General features: G+C 37.3%; 1 protein-coding gene across 6 annotated transcripts in view; it reads left to right on the forward strand.

Annotated features, from left to right (window-relative positions):
• Window positions 1-22,674, forward strand: part of L3MBTL3 (L3MBTL histone methyl-lysine binding protein 3) — a 78,585-nt gene that overhangs the window by 15,648 nt on the left and 40,263 nt on the right. For 5 of the 6 annotated variants that reach the window (XM_027880568.1, XM_027880570.1, XM_027880569.1 and 2 more), the window contains exons 3-11: window positions 5,324-5,435; window positions 7,631-7,790; window positions 8,772-8,910; window positions 10,250-10,334; window positions 12,517-12,608; window positions 16,201-16,305; window positions 17,927-18,062; window positions 19,533-19,624; window positions 20,160-20,311. In XM_027880568.1, coding sequence (XP_027736369.1) covers window positions 5,324-5,435; window positions 7,631-7,790; window positions 8,772-8,910; window positions 10,250-10,334; window positions 12,517-12,608; window positions 16,201-16,305; window positions 17,927-18,062; window positions 19,533-19,624; window positions 20,160-20,311 — 1,073 coding nt within the window. The remainder of the gene's footprint in view (window positions 1-5,323; window positions 5,436-7,630; window positions 7,791-8,771; window positions 8,911-10,249; window positions 10,335-12,516; window positions 12,609-16,200; window positions 16,306-17,926; window positions 18,063-19,532; window positions 19,625-20,159; window positions 20,312-22,674) is intronic. The other variant, XM_027880573.1, reaches the window with a different exon arrangement.

The following is a 22,674-nucleotide window of genomic DNA, read 5'->3' on the forward strand; positions in this document are numbered from 1 at the left end:
TATTGGATTTCCTCATGTGTAGTCATGGTAGTCTCCCCTTAAGTGATCACATGTTATTTTACCATTAAATCTGCTGAATCATTTGCTGTTGATGCTGTTGAATCTGTAAATAACTAGGCAGAAAGTTTTGAGGTGGAAAAAGGATAGTTTTGTGATTAGTGCAGGTAAATCCCACACAAGAAAGCTTAGCACTTGCTTCTACCAAAGCCTTTCTGTGCAGTGCTGAATACCTTACTGGAACCAAAATTTTGGCATATAGCCATTCATTTTTTTTTTTTGTTACTTGCTTGAGTTCCCCATGAGATATCAGTGTTTTGTATTTAGAAATATTCCGGCCAAAATAATTCAGAGCCAGAGTTGCTTTGTGGGTCAACTTCTGGATCAATAAGCATCATCTTGGCAGACCTTGACTTCTGGCTCTGTAGCTGATTTATGTGTCACCTTAAGAAAGTCTGTTTAGCTGCAGTTTCCTACTCAAGTGGAGATAATAAGGCAGACCGAGTTTGCAGTGTGGAGAAGTCATTGAGAAGCCCTCTGGTACTAAGATAATTCTTGAGCACTTGGAGTGGGATGGAGGGGTTGGAAGAGCCTGAGGAGTGTCTAAGAATAAAGTAGATAAACATTACTGCAGACAAGACTGAGGTATTGGCAATTTGCAGGGGTAATGTCAGTCTCTCTTGCTAGAAGTATATATTTTCTGAGGTATACCTAAGCTTTCATTTCAGAAGTGATGAGAGAATGTTCCTATTATTTTTATTTTTGGAGGGATATAATTTGATAGTAATCCCTTCCTGCTTGTGTCTGCCCAGACAGGAAAAAAAACCTTTCCTTCTGTCTGCAAATTGTTCTCCTTCATTACTTCAAGATTAGCTTATCACAGTGTTACTGAAGCATCTTAAAATCAATCTGATATTGGTGGAAGTGCTTGACTTTCTTGCTGACAGCATCATTCCAGTGAGTGGGTCTGGCCCTGCCCATTGGTTGTGGTGAGGAATTTAATCCCTGGTGATTTTGTTTTAGGGAGCCCTAGATACCCTGGGATTCTGCTTTAGTTGTTTGTCTTTTGCCATACTTGCAGAGTAGTAACGTGCAGGCAGAATCCCTTCTCATCATTAAAAGAAGGGAATAGTCAGGTGCAGGAACACATTTCCCTAATCCTCTCTATCCCTGAAAGAGTAAAAATTTTGTGTGGAGGCAAGTGTAAGGGGTTTCATGTTTACCGAGTGCTTTAAAATAAGATGGGAGCAGCCTACTCAGAAGGATGAAGAGCTAGGAAGAGGTTTGGTTGGGTTTTTTGTTTTTTTTTTTTGTAAGTGGCTGAGAACAGAAATTTTGTTTCAAAAATGACTTTGCACTGCATTGTAACAGTAATTGCTAGAGTGCCTAAAGCTTTTTTAGCTACATTCTTTTGTTGGTTTTTGTTTTGGGTTTTTTTTTTTTTTTAAATAAACAGTCATTCTGCTTTCAAACCATGTAGAGTAAATAAGACTGGCTTTACCTCTTGAAGAAAGCACAAAAATACCAACAGCTGCCTCATTTTTCTGAATACTGTCCATTCCTGCCTGGGGCAGGGATTCTGTGGAGAAAATAGTATGTGATTGTGCAGGTAAAGACTGTATCACACACACAGCGAATAGGGAAATGGTTGAATCAACAACCTCTGGCAGTTAATAACTTATTCAACTTAAGTAGTGTGTGAAAAGTAGTTTGAGGTGTAGTGGGATGTGTTTGGACAATACAGTGTCTATAGATGACTCCTTTGCTTTAAAGAGGGGAGGAACTGTAAAATGCTAGTAAAACTCTGTTTTATCTGAGCAGTCCCACTGAAACCACTGTGATTGAATGGTGATTAACATCAAGAATGATGATAACTGTTTGCTAACCAGACATCAGAGTGTAGTTCTTTGGCTTATATCACTGGAGTCTCAGATGTGAGCCCTCTGGACAAACTGCTTTGTAATTCTGCTACTTTAAGCTTAGCTGCTTCATAGGCATAAAGAGCGTTTACTCAATTTACTTTATGGGTAATAAAATTTTTGCAGGTTTCTTCTAAGCTAGTCCACAATCATGCTGTTGTGGGGTCAAGATATGTTTTGTTGCTGAAGTTAATGTCAGAATGCAGCAACGATTGTCCTTACTGCAATGAATTCTTTGTCCTTATCTTGCCCAGTAGATGGTAGTGTTGGCTGATTTTTCTAATTTATTTTAAAGCTGTGCATTAACATATGTAGGTTTGTTTTTTTTTTATTTTGGATCCTTTGCACTTCAATTGTTTCTCCTTTTGTCTGTTGTCCCAAATAATAATTTTACCTTTTATAAAACGATAACAACTCTTATTCTGATTTGAAATCTGTGGGAACTGATGAGATGCTCTACACTCTTAAGAGGGCACAGGTAACAGCAAACATTGATAGTCTGGTCTTTGTTACTCTGAATTAGACACATTCGACAGTGAGGACTTAATTTGAAACTAGGTTGTATATATATTTGTTCCCAGCAGGTTTGAGTTTATTATTAATCTACAATATGATAGACATTTTGCATTGGTTTAAAATGTTTTTAATCCCACATAGAGACAAATACTCGAGTATTTTTATGAAATACTTTATGAAAGTCCTTTTAACATTTGATTACCCCTACATAAAACTACAGAGTGTCTTCCAGTCAGCATGATAAGGCAAAGAACTTCCATTGGAAATGGAAATGTTCTTAACCCATGGAGGAGAGACAGCAGCAGTCCACCTTTGGTGTTATGCTTAGTCATATTCACTGGGAGAATGGATTTCCATGGTTCAGCACAGCACATGGTGGGCAAAAAATGACAGGCTGAAGAAGAAGAAATGGAGCACCATTTTCATAAGAACAGAAGAACCTTGTGCTTAGCCCAGTAAAATCATGTTAGAGAGGGTACATAATTCCTTGCTTTATCGTATACCAAGAGAGTAAGTGTGTGTTAGGGTACTAGAGCTGTGTAATCCATAGGGTAATGTTGACTTAAGAAAAAATGGATATAAAATGACTATGAATACTTGGAAAGTAAAACATGAAATGTAGGAATGGACTTGCAGTAGAGACTGTAGAGTAGTGTGTTGAATTTTTTCATAGGCACATAAACTACTATTAGCCTAGATCTTTTTTTTGACTTGCTTCCAACAGTAGACACTAGTTGGCATGTTGCTCTGACAATTCTTATCCCTTGATGGCTTTGTGCAGCATGCTGCTTTGTACATCTATTTATCCTGTTTTTAAGCAATTAACCTTTATCGCAAGTTGTTTGTTGCTTTCCCTCCCCAGCTAAAACGAGTATGACTACTCAGGTCTGAGGCATTGTTCTGGTTAGCCATGAAAAGCTTGGTGTGCACCTTAATGCTGACGCTGTAGCTGGCGAAGTAGGGAGCAAAAGCAGGCATGAATTCAAGTTTACATCCAAAGAGGGGCTGGAGTCCTCTGACTGATAGAGGGGAGGCTGCAGGCAAAACCGGGAATTACAGTGGTCAGTGAGTGGCCCAGTAAGACTGTCGTGCCCTCCTGCCCGCTAAGACAGTAGCAAGTTGTTACTCTGTCACTGAGACCAACTTAGTGTGGTGGCCTGACTGTTCAAGAGCTTCTTCCACAATAATTTGGCTCTTGCTGCCATTAACAGCCTCCAGTGAAAGAATAGGTGGGAGCAGCCTTCCCTGTGGTCACCGGTCTTCCATTGCTTAGTGCTTATCAGTCAGCCCTCCAAAGCCGGAAGGGCATCCACTTGTTGCAGAGGCAGCAAAGCACCAATAGCAAAAAGGAATTTAACTAAAATAGGAGCAAGACTGGGGTGTGTGAGCTGTAAGACACAAGGATCCTCTTCTGAATGGTAACTCTACTGTATTTCTTTGATGAAACATGCATGTATGTCTGTACACAAACTGGAGTATGAGCACATGATGTTTACTGCGTTTGGTCACCTTTCAAAGTTGAACTCATGGTCTTTCAGTCCGTATAGATTTATCAACAGCTTGTTCAGGCTTTTCATACCTATTGTGAGCATAGCTGATCACAACTAAAAATCTTGGCTTCAAATGTCATATGACTGTGTGAGGGCCTCTTCTTTCTCTCCCTTCCCTCAGCTTACTATTTTCTTAGCTGTTCACATTCCTTAGGACCTGTTGGCTTTTTGTAAAAGCTGAGACTGGAAGGACTGTATTAGTAAAAGCACACTGCTGTGGTATGTACATTATGGGGCTCACCTTTGCTTTCAGCCAGAACAGCTTGTTCTCAGTACTGAACCATAGTAGGGTCCAAAGTGAGTGGGAGTGATTAATTTGACAACCTCTGGAGGCACAGAGAGAGTCAGTGTTGAGCCAGGCAATTGTTCCCCTTCTCATTTTCCCAAGGTAAAGTTGCTTGACTGGGGAAAAATAGGCTTCATGCCACTGCCTTGAAGGAGTATTCTCTTCATTGGGTGCTGTGGAGATTTGAAAGATGCTCTTAGACATAATTTTTCCTGTTGAAAGCTGTTGGTAAGAGTACCTCACTGATACAGACCCGTTTTGTACAGACCCTGTGGCAAAGACACCCCTTTGCTGTTCAGAGCAAAGGATCAGGGATAAAACAATGCCTTGAGATGAACCCATGTAACCAGCTGGGCCTGCAAACCACATAGTGCTTAGGAAGCTGAAGTGATTTTCATGTGGTAGTGCTTTAATCACTACTACATTGGGAAGAAACTTCTTCTGGCAGCAGGATGGCTATAACTCCTGGTGCTCCAGTGTAAGCACAGCATGAGGGGTATTGTTGAGCCTTGCTTCCGGCTGACAGTAATATCACATTCAGCATGTAATTAAACAGCTCATAAACTGCCTTGAGATGTTTGTTTATGTGCAGTTTATAGCAGAGATGTACTGTGTTTTTGGAGGATGCTGAAATTTCCGTACTCGGAAGCATTTGGTATGTGATGTTCAGCTCCCTTTTCCTCAGAAAAAATACTCAGTGTCTCGAGTGCATTGTTTTGCTGGCAATAAAAAGCATACAGTTAGGGGAAGTTCCCATGAATTTGTGTTGCTGATTTTTTTATTCTTCTGTGTAAGTTAGATACCTGTCTTTCTGTGGAGGCATCTCTATCAGCATCTGTTGCAAATAAATATTTTTAGATGTCGAAAATGCATTATGCTTGATAGAAGCAAGAATGGCTTGTTTCAAATTCCATGGGGATAAGTAGAAACACATAGAAAATAGGCAATATGGTGAGGACACCGTGTAATAACTATATTGGTGAATGGAAGCAGACACTCCAAGAGACTTTTAGTAAATTTTTCCTGTGGTCTATTTCATTTGTTTTATCTTACAGTTTAGAGTCAATGAATTTGGGGCCCTGGAGGTGATTACAGATGAAACTGAAATGGAAAGTGTTAAAAAGGCAACAGCTACCACAACCTGGATGGTTCCAACTGCTCAAGAAGGTCAGTTAAAAGGCGGTAAACATTTTCTGTGGTAGATGATATTTTCTTTAATATGTCAGCTTTTCTTAAAGCTTTCCCTCTCCAAATTAAAAAAAAAAAAAACAAACCACAATTTACTTGCTTTAATGGACAGAGTATCTCTGGTGATGTTACCTGTTGCTTGGCATGTGAATGCATTTTAAGTTAAAAGGAAATAATTCCACTGTTAAACATCTGAAGTTCAATTACAGCCACAATTTCTTCATAATGGTAATTTTTTTCTAAAGTTAAAATGGATATTCTTGCTTTAGTTAATTTGCAAAATAGTAAATTTCTTTAAATTATTGAGAATTTTTTAGAGGTAATTTTTGTTGAGCTAGTTCTCCGGACTGCCCACAGACTTTACTAACTGCTTAGAGTTCATTTGTGACCGAAGTACTGTGCACTGCAAATGCCTTCACATGATATTTGCTGCTGCTCAGCTGCTACCACCTGTGTCAGTGTTAGATGTGCAGTGTGTATCTGCACAGTTGCCGTACTGCTGCTGACTGGGCTATTTTATAGTACTAAAAGCATGTAGTAACAGTTTGTGTTTTATCTTGAATGGTAAAATTCTAATAATTTTGATAGCTGTCTACCAAATAAGATGTTTCCTGGATTTAAAATCCTGGTGAAGGAAACATTTGTTCTGTTCAAAGTTGGTTTGCATGGTCATAAATTACAGCAATTGGTTACACTAACTCCACTAATTATGGAGCAGCATGAGTGAAAATATCGCAATTGGTTTTGCGATTACTTACAACTACCTATTTTTTTTCCTTGTTGCTACTACATTTTAACAATTTTCTTTTAAAATACACATCTGTAAGTTCTTTGAAAAGCAGACTTCACAATTTTTGTGTAATAATCATCACTATAAGCGTGAGAATGAAGTCAGTGGAAGCTTTCCTTTGCTACTCCCTCACTATTAAATCATAATTGTCATGTGACTTTTGTGAATAGGTGAATCATTTACACCAGTAGGAAAGTAGTTTGGGCCCTCTCTGTGAGGTCTGAATCTTTATGTATACAGATGTATTCTGTAGGTCTGTATCCAAGGCAATGATAGTTATTCAAGTTCCAAATCTGCAATGAGAATAGCAACATTGTGGTAGTGTAGTAACACGACAGATTCTCTCCTTAGACAGAGAGATCACAGTTACCTACTGTAAAGCAGACAACTGCATCTCCTAGAAACCTAAAAAAATTAGTGTTTTTACTAAATTAAGGTGTGTTTAAGGACATGTATACCAAATAAGCATTCTGCTACTACCTTACATTGATTAATTTAACGCTCCCCAAAAATAAAAATATTGCTAAAATATTGTGAGAGGAAGTAGGTTTTTTGAACCACTAATGATGCTGGTGTGTAAATATAACACTTATATTATATATTCTTCTGGGGGAGATATTCTGCATTCAAGAGCTGACTCTGCTTTTAAATGCAGTAAAGTGCTTAAGCAAAATAAATAGTTTGTGATTGAAATTTGTCTTTTGGGGAGGTGCAAAGACAATGACCTGCTTTAGAAGCTGGAGTACGTGACAGTGCTTCATACTTGCTTTGAGGGAAAGAAACTGCATCCTTTCCTAGGCTACATTTCTGTTGTGGGGAAATTGTAGCTTTGGATGTGTGAGTAACTTAGTATTTGAAGAGTGCTTTGTTACAAGTTTAGTGATTTTTCACTTCTGGTAGGCCTCAGGCAGGTTGAGCAATAGCTACTGCTACGAGAGACTGTATAATGTAGTCAGCTATTTGCTTTCAGAAATAAGTTCACCTAATGAAAGATAACTCCCCCCAACCCTTTTTTCTGAAATATAGGTCAAAAATGAGGCACATCAGCAGGAGATGAGGTCATGGACTCTGAGCAGTGATGACTGTTGGCAGTCAGCACCGTGCCCATCACAAAATTCAGTCCTTCCGCGAGTAGCCACATCAAGCAGTGTCAGTGTGCGACTGTGACAGAATCATATAATCAGTGGATTCCTCTCTCATGTTGCAGTATGAAAACCCAACTGGCTTGTCAGTAATGTGGACTCCATACGAACACTAACTCCTAGTTCTTCATTCTGACAAGTAGTGTGGCTAACGTTTTTCTGTTTGCTTGGCATGGCCTGCAGAGGATGGTTGGAAATGTATCACCTCTACCTAAGTGAAGTTAACTTTTGTCATTGTGCAGCCTTTTCAGAAAAGACAGGGATCCCCACAAGGTTGAAGGAAACTGCAAAAGTGGATGGACTTGTTTTCTGTGAAAACTGTTACCGCTATGGTACCTTAGAAGAATTTGTTCCTGAAGGGAAATTTTGCAGCCAGAAATGTGCCCAGCAAGTAAAAAACAAGTAGGTGCTATAATAAAGCATAGAAACAAAGAATTTGACAAAATATAAAAGTGGTGGGCAAAGGGAGATATTAAGTAGCTGTGTTTTGGTGTCTTAATTAGTTCAAAATGTTCTTTCACTGTTTTTCGTGTAAATGCCTTAACATTTGGTATGTCTAACACTGATGTTGAAGGCAGTCTTTTTTGCTCAGTGTGCTATGTTCTACTGTGAGATGCAAGCAGTAAAACAGTCTATGGGATGCATGAATCAGTGTCAGACTCCCACTTTGTTTCATAGTCATTGGAATTAAGATAATCAGTAATGAGATGGTTGGGGTGGTAAGTTAACTATAATAATTAAGTGTAAGAGCTGTGTCATAGATGACAGTGAGTGAAAACATGAGCATACTGTAGTTTCTCAGTTTTTTTTTTTTTTTTGAGCTAGTGTAGTTCATCTCATCATAAAGGCATGTTTGTATTAGTTTTTCCATTCTGTATTGCATATTGCTACATTATGGCAGGTTTTAACATCTGTGATTTTCTGTGTTTTCCTTCATTTTTAGCTAATTGCTTCAAAGTTTTCTGTTCTGATTTCTTGTTTAGCAATTTGTACAGTCACATACCAGCTTTATCCAATTGGATTTGTCAGTCTTAACAATTACCTTTCCTTTCCTCTCTGTAAACTGCCCTGCAGTCCTAAACATTTCACAGTTTGCTTCTCCAGGAGATATGATGATACATGGGAAAAGACACACTGATTAAAACATGCAGAACTTGTTCAGCATAAGCTGACAGCTTTCTTTTTGCAGTTGCTGATGTGTGTCTTTCAGATTAATTCTTTTGACAGATGTAATTTTCGGTAGTATTTCTAAGAGTGTATTTGGTATAATACAATTGGACCCACAATTACTTGACCTTCAGATTTACTTGCTTTTTACCTGTTTTATAAATATTAGCAGTTGAATAATATTGGCTTTGTGTCATTGTGTTACTATTGTAATAGAGAACCAAAGGAGGAAAATCCCAGCATGGAATGCAATGGGGAAGATGATTCTAAAGGCATTCGGAAAAGAAAAGCAAAGTTTCCTCTCAAAGAAGAGTCCCAGGATAATGGAGAGAAGAAAGAGAATCCCGATGAAATTGTTAGTATGCATAATAAACCCATTCCTGCAAGTATTTTGGTGGGAGTTTTGCCTTGTATTGCAATGTCAGTAACTTCGTCAATCTACAAAGAGAAGTGACTGCATCACTATTTCAGAGCCACGATAAGTAGTTGGTTCATTTACCAATTTAATTATGCCTCACTAGTAAATTGTAATTTTTGACAATGAACTGATAAGAGCTGTTATCTCTTCTCTGTGCTTTTTTAAGAACAGAACAAAAAGAATTGAAAGGAAAAATGCTGCTAACCTAGACTTGCCATGTGTTCAGCACGGAAAAACAGGAGTACATATTTCTCAACACTTGTTACTTTGTCACTCTGCACATGAATAAATAACTATAGACTAATAATTTATTTTGCAAACAAAGTTACATTACAGTTAAGAAGGGAACACTTTGGATTTTCTTAGTGTAATTTGCCTTAGAAAATCATAGCCAGAGATTTGGGTTTCTGTTGTGTTACAGTGTAATGTGCTCTGGGGCACCTTTTTATTTTGTTTTCCTTTGGGATTTGTTCTTCATTTTAGAAGAAACTTACCACAGTACCTTCCCATAATGTTTGTGGGTTTTTTTCCTTCATTATTTGTTTTCTTCCCAATAGCTGTAACACTGCTGGAGAGAGCACAGTTTTGAGGGAGAAGGGGAAAGTTCTGGAACCACCAAATGGTCAAAAGGCTGAAGACACTAGAATTGTCAGAAGGGAATTTGCAGCTCTGTGTATAGCAGTATATTAGGCAAAAATCAGGGGATACCTTTGCCTTCATCCATCTGCCTTCCCAAATGAGTACTTACTCTGTTCATCTGTTTAGGTGCTCACAAAACTGTTAATACACAAACAGTGAAGTAAATAAAATGGATTGATCCTTTTTACATTTAATAAAGCAATTGTACATTTGAAGAAAAACAGACTGAAGCTGTGAGAGGTTTTCCTTTTAATTATTTGGGAAGCATGAACATATTAAAGATACTGTTATTTATCAGTGTCTCAGTGAGGCCTGCTGAAGGCTTTGTGATCTGTTCCCGGGTCAGGCAAGACTGAGTGCTGGGTCGGGAGAGTCCTTCTGTCTGTCATGTTCACTGTGTTTGCTGTGGTTTGTCACTGATGGCTCACTAGCTGTGATTAGACATCTGCAGGTTTGTTTAAGGTAGGGGAGAGCTAGGTCAGTAGCCATTCAACCTTTGGTGTTGCAAGTTTTATTGTACCTAGCCTTCTAAACTAATGAGTTTACTGTACTGGTTTTTTTGTTTGTTTGTTTGTTTTGTGGTTTTGTGTGTGTGTGTGGTTGGTTTTTTTTTGTTTGTTTGTTTTTTCTAATTTAGGAGGACAAACCTGAAGGAAGGATCTTGAGAGTATCGCAGAGAGCCAGGAGAAAAAGAAAAGGGGAAATAACAGTTTTGAAACAAAGTAAGTTAGATTACAAAACAAAAATTATCAGTTCTTTAGGTAATATCTGTCTCGTATTGCCAGCAGTGTTTCACTGAATTTGTATTCCCTGTTCAATACTTTTTTTTCAGTTCTGTAAAAAGAGAGTGCCAGTGTATTATTTATAGCAAGAAAATTTTAAGACAGCATTGAGAAGGATATAGTAAGTGTAAATGCAACTGATGTACATTTTAGGTGTGTTTTTTTCATCCCTCTAGAGAGTGTCAGTATTGAAGGAAATCAGCCCCACTGAGTTCCCAGATGTTGAAAGACATGTATCAAGCAGAAGTGGAAGTTTACTTTTGTTTCCTTGGGGATCAATTTTGCATCTTCAGTATATGCTGGAAATAGACACATTTATGGAACTGTTTAGGAATAATTGCTATAATCAGTCCAAAGGGACATACACTGCATCAAGCAGCATAATAAAACATATTTTCAATGAGTGCTGTTATTTCAAGCTAATTGTATGACAGATTGTTTTAGGAAGAATTGGAGAATCAGCTGCTATGATACCTGAGTGGTGCACTAACCACAGACCTACATCTTGCCCTCCAGAGTATTTCTTATGGTAGGGAGGAGATACTCACAGCAGTTGCTGGGCCACTAGTCAACAGAACTCCAGGTAGCTCTGATGCACACTAGGCAGATGAGATACTTATTGAAGATGCAACAATAAAAGTGATGGAAGATCCCCCTCCCAAGATAGAATCGCTCTTGAAATGTTATTTCTACAGTTGTTTTCAAAGCTGAAGAGATAAGAAGTGTGTGAGACACGAGCACAAAGCTGATGCTCTGTGGAAATCACTGCTGTCCACTGATAGAATGTACTGTACAGATTTCTTCTGTTGTATTGGGGGTTTTTAATTTTTATTTGGGAAAATACCAGTTCAGCACAAGAGATATGGTAGAAAAGACCAATTTGTATTCAGAACCAAGCATGAAACTGTGTTATTGTGCTGAGCCACTAATCTCTTACATGGAATAGATAAAAACTGGGTAAATCCCAAATAAGATGAGTGTGCTCTAATAGTGTTGAGCCATTGCTGCAGTTCTGAAATTTGTTATCTTTTGGTTACATTATGAGCTTTCGTCTGGAGAGTTTGGCATCACTATTGTTACGGTTCATGTTTTATTAATAAAAATGCTTAGCCAGACTGTTACTTTAAGGGATTTATTTCTCTCATGAGTAGCCTACAGTCTGGATTAAGCCAGAACCATAGTGTGAACTGGTGATGAATCCTAGTGGCAGCATGAGCTTATGGTCTGAAATGCTAAGCTGCATATGCAGAGGAGGTGTTTTAGGTAAAGATCAGTAAAGCAGAGTGGAAGTGTACAAAAGTAAATACATACATGGCCAGCCTCACAGACCATCTGTTTTTGAAGTTCCTGGCTATTGCTAGTGCAGTTAGTGCCTTATTTTCAAGGCCTGGAAACTGTTACTCACTGATGTGACTGTAGTCAGTGTTAAGCTGGACTGTAGGCAATATTGCAGTTACTATGCAAGCGTATGCGAGTGTTCACATTATATGAGCAAACCTGAAACTGGAGGTTTCTGTCATCTGCTAATGACACGATGCGGGGAAAAAGCAGTGGTGACAGTTCTGATGGCTTGGAACTGCCTCTCCACCCAAAACCATCAAACTACAAAGTGATGGAGTAGGTTAGAAACATTGTCAGTACTGTTAAAAAACAGGGTATTTCAACTGTGATTAAAAAACCATGTTATGAGTGCTATCCAGTTGAATGCTTTCCAGTAAAAGAAATTCTTGAGGGGAAAAAAATTAAAATATTGAGATATTTTGTGATTTGAACTGATTTCTTCACACATTTATAAATTGTATACATTAGTGCTTCTTAGAATCAATAATGAAAAGGGGTTGGGGCTGGACTTTGTAAACTTTTCTTTTCACCTGAACGTGCTTTTTCTTGTTACTAATTTGAACTACTGGAAGCATTTTTGGACAAATCAGGAACCTTCATGTTCCTAATGCCTTTCAACTTACAGAGCTACTTCTTTTTCTGAAAGAAGTCCTGAGCAACACCATTAGTTCATTTAATAAAATGTAGATTTGATACTTCAAAGGGTAGTGTTTTGTTGTTTTTTTTTTTTTGAGACATTAATAGTTACAGAATTATTTCACTGTTGTGTGCTTCTTTACAGCTGTACCCTCTAAAGGAAGGCAGGCATGGTGTTGGGCATCCTATCTGGAGGAAGAAAGGGCCATTGCAGTACCTACTAAGCTTTTTAAAGAGGTATGACCTTCTGAAGTTTAAGTCAGTCAACCAACTAAGATTGTAAAATTTCTAGGAAATCAATAAACAAAAAAGATTTGAAGATTTTACGTTTCTTTGGAGGAAAACAGACATGATAAAATAATACTGTCCATCAGCAATTATCAAGAGAGTGGGAAATATGAAAGGAGTTACCTTGCTCTTCTTTTTCAGAGAATTCTGTTGTAGGTGAGTGCTGTCAAATCAGACTATAGAAAGCAGATGCCTTTCCAAAATCTGCAAGTTCTTGTCTTTCCATCTAATCTCTAAAGCTAAAAATCTGATGCATACCCACACTTTTTCATGCCATGTAATTTTCTTTAAATATGTTTAGAAAGCTGGTATAAAGATCATCTTTTGGCTTGTTGCTTCAATTATATTACCTGTCTTTTTTGCAGCTCCTGCTGACATTATGTTTTGTTACTACATCAGATGTTAGTTTGTCTTGTTCCCCTTTTGCCTGCCATCTGATTGGATGTCACATCACCATCTCTTGCTTGTCCTTTACCTGCTATGATAGTCTTTGTCATTTGTTATTTCAGTGCTTTTGCTAGTGCTGTCTCTCTCACTTGGAAGAGAGCTCCATATGCAAATCCACAAAGTTTCCATGCTGTTATCTTCTCTTGCAAAACCTGGGAAATGTGAATGTGTCTCAGCTACTGTACTTCTGCTCTGTGTTATTTTTTGATAATTCTGTTCTTACTTGTAGTATGTTTCTTGCATCCATTTCTTTCTGTAGGGTTCATACTTCAACTGTTAAATCTTTTGTTTAGAAATTAGCTTTTCAGCTTACATATGCATGTGATACTGACCTTTAATTGGCACCTCTAGCTATTACTGAGTTAGAAAAGTGAAGAACTAGGATTGCATTGTACAGAATCCATAGATTTGTAAATGCAAGAGCAACAGTTCCTTGACCATTCTTAGTTGTATCCCCTTGTGCTATATATTGGTTCAAAAATTAACAAGAGAACAAACTGTATAATGAGTGTCTTAGTGGGAAGGTACATTCATAAGGCATTGCTCTGCCTGTCTGAAGTTCCATGAAATGCTATAGCAACACACAGGCATATATCAACCTTTCAGGGCGCTGCACATGGTCTGGAGTTACGAGATGTTTCCTGTACTTTTCTCTACTGTGTACCTTTCTCGTTCAGTGCATCTTACTTAGTATTTTCTTTCAAAGTCTTTAGTCCCTGAGTAATGCAAGGGTTTAATTTAGTGTGCAGTATTTAAAACCTGTAGCAGAAAGAGAGTTCTTAACAACACCCAGAACTGGCCTGGTAATATTTCTTCATTTTACAGATGAAAAAGCAAGCCACAGGTGCAGAAACGTTAAAAAAAACCCAACCCAACCGATTTTGAATCCTTTTATTTCTGTGTTCATTGTGAGAATTACTCTTTTTCTCTTTTTGTTTTTCCAGTTCGGAAGCAGTACTTTTCACTGTGTTTTTTGTACCCTTAGTTAGAAATGGTCAGGATGATGGAGAGTCCCTGCCACTTCCTGGTACTTAGAGTAATTTCTAAGCTGTGTCTGACAAGCTGTTGTGCCATTAAAACAAAATTATTGACCCTTCTATTCCTCGATGTGCCATCTGCTCATTTATTGACTTTACCTTTCCTCTTTCTTGCTTTTTGTATCCCTCCCTAGCAAAATATCTTTATATATTTGTTGTAAAAATAATGTGTGATTATTAAGTTTATTTTACTTTTGGTGATGTTTTGAGAATTGTGCACAAAATTGAAATCTGTTAAATAGTATTAAGGTTATTAGCCTTCCAAAATTTGCCTGTTAATTTGACTGTAACAGAAACCAAACTAGAAGTTCTAGATTTGACAATGGGAAGAATAGTAAATAATTCATGTCTTAAATTTCAGGAAATACATATGTGATAATTGCTTAATTTTTAGTGTATTGTTTGTAGAATTTTGTACAGATTTTACAGTAATGTTTATTATAAAAGTGAAATAATAGATGTGTGACTTTTTTGTTTCCTCTCTCTGTAATTTTACTTGTGCTTGCTTTTGAATAATTTCCATTGTTCCATTGGCCATTGTTCCTCAGTGTGTCAATAATTCAAGCATTTCAGTTTTCCACTGAGTTTTTTTAATCTTTAAACTGTTTATTATGTTGATGTCATTAGCTGCAAGACTGTGCAACAATATGGACTGTATTGAATTTACTGTGTCAGTTTATTGTTTTCAAGAAGAATTCTCTCCTTGATGCATTCCTTTTGAAGAAAATTATGCGTAGAGTAACTCCATTAAACTTTCATTGATAATAAAAATATTAAGTGTGGTGATGTTAGGATGAAATAACTTTTTCAAATGCTCGTACTGCAGTCAGGTACTTTGATCCCTTGACTGAGGTCTAGCAAATGTTCCAAGCTGTTTTTAGATAGGGACTTAGAGCTGTGATTAGACATCTGTTAGCTGACCACTGCAGGCCAATTTAAACTGGTTTGGTTCTCCATTTCCCTACTGCATAATTGCATATTCCCACTCTTATACCGTGCACTGCATTTTTTTTCTCCTGGGTTTATTATTCAGTTGTATCAGTTGCACCCAAAGCTACCAAACAGAGGTTTCCCTTCCTTCCAAGTAGGTGATACCTCTCTGAGTACCTCCCTTGGTATCCTTCTCTTCCCACTAACTGAAGAGATATTGCAGTTGACTGGGGAGAATGTGTAGCTTTTAGGCAGGAACAGAAGGAAGGGGGAACATTTAGGATGTTTTTCCTGTGTTTTTTCCTGTGTTTTTTTTCTGTAACCATTTGGAACATAAAAACTGTTGGGCTGTGAATTTGCAAACCTGTGAAAAACTGTCCTCAGTTTTGGTCACTTTTTTTTCCTGTTATTCGCTCAAATTACCCTTAATATTTACTGCCTTCCTTCATCTTTACCAGAGGGATGCTGATGCCTTCTGATTGAAAACATCCATTTTACTTAGCCTTGTTTTCACTTTCTGTTTTTTAAAGATGTTCTTCTGGGTTCTCTGTAATATGATGTAAGGGTAGTCATGTTCCTATGAGGCAGAAATACTTCTGGAAAACTAGTCTGAATTCAACATATAAAGGACATCAAATAGGCCTTCTCTGTTTACAAACAGTGTTTCATATTTCTGCTTTTCAGTTCATCTTTCATGACCTGAGATGTGGAAAAGGCAAAATAGAGCATCATTGTTGTGATTATTATAGGAATGATGTCTATTAGGAAGGGGTCAGTGTCACTGTGCAGTCTGAAAAATAAATAATTAAATTGTTAAAAGGTTTTGTTGACAATTAGTGAAAAAATTTGAAGACAAACCATGTCATCTTCTTTCTCTTGCTTTCTTTTGCTGATTCTAATTTTCTTACATATTCTCCAGTTTCAAGTCATTCTCGTATCAATGTGTTTTTCAGAGTCATCAATTTCTCCTTCCCGCTCTGTGGTTTTGAAGATGTGAAACTTATTTTAAAGTGATTTATTAGTTCGCTCAGAAACATGAATAATAAATAATCATTGTTCTATTCCTTACGAAGATATTCTTTCTCTGGTACTTTCGAAAGTACTGAAACTGTTCTTTTCTATTGCAGTATCAGTCATTCCCATACAACAAAAATGGATTCAAAGTAGGGATGAAGCTGGAGGGTGTGGATCCCGAGCACCAGTCGATATACTGTGTTCTCACAGTGGCTGAGGTAAGTAAAGGTTGCAGACTGCCATGGAGCAGGGTTACAGAAGAGACTGAAATGAGAACGCTCTCTTTTACCTAACAGGCAGACAAAAACTGTATGTAGAAAGATGGCTTTTAAATTAATAAGGCTATAATAATTCTGCCTGACAGACAAATAAAGAATATGCAGAAGCCAGTGAAGCAGTGACTGTTTACATATATTTAACATAGACAACTAGAGAACAGTATTAGACTAGTTGGATGGTGTGTGGGTTTATCTGTAATTCCATAGTTTAAATCTATATTTAAAAGGGAAAATAAATTAAAAAACCCCATAGGTATGACAACTGATATATAGCAGTTTTATACAAGTTTGATAGTGTTTACAGTTGGTCCATTTACTGATAGAAATAAACAGTTTCTTGTGTTGCTGTTGTGCTACAACTTTTTAAGGCTGATGGCTTCAAAAATTGCCTATATTGGTAACGTGTGCAAGTTAACATGAAATGTAAAGTCAATTTTTCTTTTTGCTGTGGTTTATGAAATAGTTTTTCTAATAAATAGCCTCTTTACTTTTAATAGAGAACCTGTTTCTCAGATACATTTTGTATATCTTTCAAACATACCTTACTTTAGTTTTTACATCGTTTTACTTAGTTTCTGGATTTGTTTTGTGAATTAAAATGGGGAAACAGGAAACAGGTTCTTTGCTCTGTATCACTGTTGTTCTAGACAGCTGTAATTTTGCAGTTTATATTTTAATAGTCTAGGCTTTTGTGTTCCCATTTCTCGATCTCTTTGTGACCCATATATCCCATTTCTGTGGATATCTCTTTCATTTTCTTATGGATGGTGTGTCAGTGGTTGAGTATTTCCTACATACCCTGTGCTCGGCACTAGGTGATGGGTCATGTTTTACAGCAGAATTACCTGAATTCCACTTGAATTCCACAGAATTATGAGATGACAAACTGAAAGTTTTGTCAGAGTACAAATTAAATATAAAATAGGATGACTTTGATGTCAAGAGATTTTCACTGATGACTGCAGTAAATTTATGGCATTTGGAACTCAGGTAGATGGGGAGAACTTTTGTACAGAGAGAGTATTGTTCCTGTTTTTCTCTTCCTCTCAGTAGTTAACTTACTACTTCATGGAATAATGAAGTTCTGAGGGACTGACTTCTCATCTTTAGTTAACAGTTTTTAGTATCTCTCTGGAGAACCCCTCAAACATTGCTATTGTTCATTCTCCCTTCTATATCAGTTAATCAGGATAGCTTGAGAATATAATTATCTGCCCTTCGTCCATGGCTGTATCAGATGTATTCATGCTCCTTTGTGAGGTTTATCTTTTATTCTGATGCTGGGTTGAACCGTTTTCAAATCTTGAACACTAATGGCAATATCCAACTTTTAGTTAATTCTTTTGACCAGAAGAGGACGCACTCAGACTGAGAATAGCTTTGTCTTTTCATTCTTTCCATTTTATCAAATGAATTTATTCAAATCCAGTGCTGGATTGAGCAGAAGTAAAAAGCTGACTGAAAACACACAGTTATTATACATAATGTTGAACAGAAGCTGTTATATACAGGGCGAACATCTTAAAACATAGTATCTTATGTTTTCAATTGGTTCTTTTAGGTTTGCGGCTACAGAATACGACTCCATTTTGATGGATACCCAGATTGTTATGATTTCTGGGTGAATGCTGATTCTGCAGATATTCATCCTGTTGGATGGTGTGAAAAAACAGGTCACAAACTTCATCCACCTAAAGGTATTGTTTAGTTTTACATAGTTCTGAGGTTGAGACTACCTTTGCAATGCTGTAATGGGGGGGGGGGCAGAAATGTTACAGTTCAGTTAGTCAAGAGTGTTTGAAAATGGCAAATTAAACCCTAAGTGTTGCCTAAAATTTCAAGGTCAAAATCCTACCTTTTTTGTTCAGTGGAAGTTCAGAGAAACGAAGAAAACAAAATGGACCATAAGAATCATTCATAAAGCATTAGGAAAGAAAATTGAGCAACAAACCTAGACCCCAAATGAGTGCTTATTGCAAGTAAAATGGTAGGATATTGATGACACATATGCTTAAACTGAGGTCTCACAGGCAGCTGAGAATCCTGTAGTGGAAGGTCTTAGCATGTTTTTGTTATTGAATATTGATCACCATTACTGTACACATGTTGGCACAGACTAATAAAAGACTGCTCTTTCCACGAAGAGTAAGTTTGGAATAAAGACAAAAAGAGGAATCAATAGATCAGTAGTGAGAAAAAAAGGTAAGAGTGGCAGGCAGTTCCTCGGATAATACGTGATTCTCAGGTTAAACAGAGCAGTTGTCTCTGGCATATTTGAGTAATACTTCAAGTAGTCAAGAGGTGACACATTTTGGTAAAGGCAGTCACTCACTGAAATCTGTTGTGGTTTTGATCTTGCTTTACTGGATTGTAACATATTGACTAAAATAGGTGTTTCTATAACTTTTACATAACAGAAGAATGAAGAAGAAAGTCTGTTTGCTTCCAACTCTTGGCATTGTTTTGTGGATTACAAATGGTTATTTGTAGATTATTTTATGCAGTTCAGTATTTTATGAATTTCTCGTGTTTTTTTCCCCCAAGAAACTAAAAAAGGCATTCCATCAACAACAACTTAGATTTCTTTCCAAGTGCTGTATACGCAGAATAAAAAGTGCATAAAGTCCATGCAGGGGACAGTTTACACTGTGAATACATAAGGGGCATTGATTGTGTAAGCAACTGTTTTTATATAACCTAGGGAGTTTGTTTTAAAGCTAGTTGTGATCATGCTGTATTGCTGATAGCCTGAGGATTTAGTAGGGTGAAGTCTGGAGGAGGAGGTGATTTTTTTTTTTATTGTACTGACTGCCATAGAGGAGAGGTCTTTGGGATCTATAGGTCTTTTGCTGTTTCTGAAGTAGAAGCAACAGACTGAAAAGAACCTGGGGAGTGCCTGTGTGTGTGTCAGTCAGACCACCAAAGGGAGGTTAGTTGGTGCCTGGAAGACAGGTAAGTGGTAAGGTGCAGTTTTCTTGGGGAGAGACAGAGAGGTGGCTTGTAGCCTGTGCTACTTGGAGATGTTAGTTCAAAGGGAGGAAGATACTAAAAATTGAAAATACAAATTGATAATAAGAAAGTAGTAAAAAAAATGGTATCTTACTGATACATGCACCTGGTGTCTCATACCTGTCATTTCATGTCCTTCTTTTATGACCTTCACGTAGGATATAAGGAAGAAGAATTCAGCTGGCCCTCCTACCTGAAGGCATGCAAAGCTCAAGCTGCTCCTAAATCACTGTTTGAAAACCAGAATGCAGTAAGTATTCACTTGGTACTAATGGTGTGGAAATTTCCTGGTTTACTCATGTGTGTGGTAGAGACTCATAGCACATTTCAGTGATGGCAGACTTGAGACCTGAAATTTAAGACAAAAATATTTACAACAAATTCAATAAAAATCTCCACTATAGCTGACCTCTGCAATTCCAATTCATTACTTTTTGACTAATCTGTTTAAACTTCCAATACATTCAAAAACGGTATCTTAAATTAAATTTAAGATGGGTCTTACACCATGGTGTTGTGCAACAACCATGGTCTTTCAGAGAGCGTATCTAAGACAGAGTTTAAACTAATGTATTTAATTTTAGCAGGACGTTCAGGACTTTCGTTTTTATAAACTACAAGTCTCTGTGTTTGAGCATCTCTCATGTCAATTAATTAGGCTACTGCCACTTTTGGAACAGCTAATTGGGAAACTTAGAAATGATGTGAATATATTGATTGTGGACACTGGGGAGATTTCTGGGTTTCTAGTATTTATCTTCAGTTAAATGTCTTTCTCTGTGTAGACAGTGATCCCATCGGGATTTCGAGTGGGGATGAAGCTGGAAGCTGTAGACAAGAAGAACCCGACTTTCATTTGTGTTGCTACGGTAACAGACATGGTGGACAATCGTTTTCTGGTTCATTTTGACAACTGGGATGAGAGTTACGACTACTGGTATGATGTTTTTTGTTTTGTATCCTAGTGAGACCTATCAGAAATGCGTTAGCTTTGAGCACTGTGATATTTTCCAGACTGTCAAAACAGTTACCATACCAACTTTTGCTAGATTTGTAGTTATGGCCACTAAAGTATGTCTCAGTGGCAGACTGAAGGAATTAAAATTTCCTGCATCAAGTTGCATGTAAAAAATGCTGAGATTGTATTGAGTCTTCATGTGTGCTGCTGCATCTGGAGTTGTGGATTGATTTCTTATTTCAGTTACGTATTATCTCTGAGGCTGATATTTTCAGAATACGCACTATGATAACGTAGTTGTACTTGGAATTAGTTTTACATGTAGCTGTAAATTGAAAGAAAGACTGCATTTATTTGTAAAATTCTTGATTCACTTATGTTGTTGAAATTGAACCTTAGTCATCTTCTATAAGGCATCAGAATAGTGGCAAAACCTGCTTTTAGTATTCCGTGTTCTACATTCCACTGAAAACTGGGATCCTGCTGTCCTGACTTGTGTTAGGGATGACCTTTCTGCATGTTGGATGATAGAGGGGCTTTGTGTATCTATACAGAAAAGTCAGTGGATGGAGAACGACATACCGGGAGCGTAAAGATAATGGAGTAGATTTAGGCTGTCACAGTGCAGGTTTGTATTTGCACTTGGATCCTCATTTAGCAGATCATTCAGAGCAATGTAGTATATATTAGTCTTTGAAGAGTAACTTACTGCAGAACAGGTAGAGCACTGTATGCCTGTGTCTGGGGTTCATCAGTGGCAACTTAATTGTATAGCTGAGCCTATAAAAAGAAATGAAGGAAGTTTTCTTCATCTGTACTTGATGACTGCTTAGGCACTGTGTCAATGAAAATGACACAAAGCTATTACATAACTTCAAAACCTTGTGAGTCCATCTCTTGACATAATAATTGTGTGGCCTGCGTGACAAACAAACTGTAGTAAGACTGCATTATTGAAGCAGTGATGAACAGGCATTTCGGTGAAGTCAGGAACTGAATATCAAGGTAATAGGCCGTATGAGTCAAAGACCAAGAAAGATTAGTAATTATTTCCATGAAGAAGTAACCCAGAACATACATTTCCTCTACAAAGCATCAGGAAACGGGGGACTGGGAAAAGGTATTGTGAATTTTGTGATATTTGAAGGTTTACTAAAATCAGTTATGCCATTAATTAAAAATTAAAGTGGCAGTTCGGCAAGGCTTTGGGGAAACACAATGCACTATAACTGTAGTGTTCAGAGGTGGCATAGGTACCTTTCTAAAATACTGCAGAGTATATAGCAGACATACACTGAATTTCAGGCTTGTTAATATTCCAGTGTCAGCAGGAACTTTGTCCGCTAATCTTCTCAGGAGAGGGATAAGCAGTTTTTAAGTACATAACCAGGCTTTACATTTTTGCAATTATAGTATTCTGAACTGAGTTTTCTGAATTTCACATGTAGAATACGTGAAATAATACCCTCTTAAAGGATGAGGGAAAATTTAAGTGGAAAATCTATAGGTTTTCCTATAGGTTTTGAGAAATTATTGGAGCTGTATTTACACTGAAGTCAAACTTAAGTTTTGATCTTTTGGTGAAATTATAAAATACAAGAAGTAGCAAGAAGATGCTACTGGAAGTACTGTACATGGAAATTCTGAGTAGTGTGGCCCACATCTCTGCATTGCTGGGCTTGAGGACAAGAATGAATAGAGGAAGAAGGAAAGAAAATCGGAAAAAAGAACAGCAACCAAAAGAGAGCCTGAAAATGCAACCTGAATGCATCCCACTTACATTTTTAATTTTAGATACCGGGTTTGTTGGGACCTTAAGATATCTTAGGTGCATAAATGTCATGTCTACCAACTCCTGTCTGTAACTAAAACCAACAAAATTTTTTGAGATTACCTAATAGCAGAGCCTCACAGTTTGCCTCCACCTGCATGTAAGTTTCAACCTCAGAATTATAATGAAGGTGAAAAAATGTATTTAGATTATGTTAGTTATTTTCAAACAAATACCTTTTTTTTCCTTATACCTTTTGTGATTTACTTAGAGTAGATTGAACTTTCTTGTTGAGGTTAAAAAAACACTTCCTGATCATGAACTGATTTTACTGGACTTCAGCAACAAAAATCTAACCATCACCTAAGCTTATTCAGGCTTCAGGCATTCAGCTTGAATATAGTCTTCCTTTTTTTCTGAGTGTTAAAAAAAACATTATTGGTTCAAAATAAGTAGTCTGGCTAGAATTAGTCATTACAACAGCTCTTTAATGCATAATCATGATACTTCCAGTGTATTATAAATCCTATTAAGTTTTCCTTTGATAGTGGGTTTTAGATGGAAGAAAAGT

Source organism: Empidonax traillii, unplaced genomic scaffold (assembly GCF_003031625.1).
Source record: "Empidonax traillii isolate 1590-97213 ecotype Southwest subspecies unplaced genomic scaffold, ASM303162v1 scaffold72:size2462915, whole genome shotgun sequence".
Taxonomy (NCBI): Eukaryota; Metazoa; Chordata; class Aves; order Passeriformes; family Tyrannidae; genus Empidonax; species Empidonax traillii.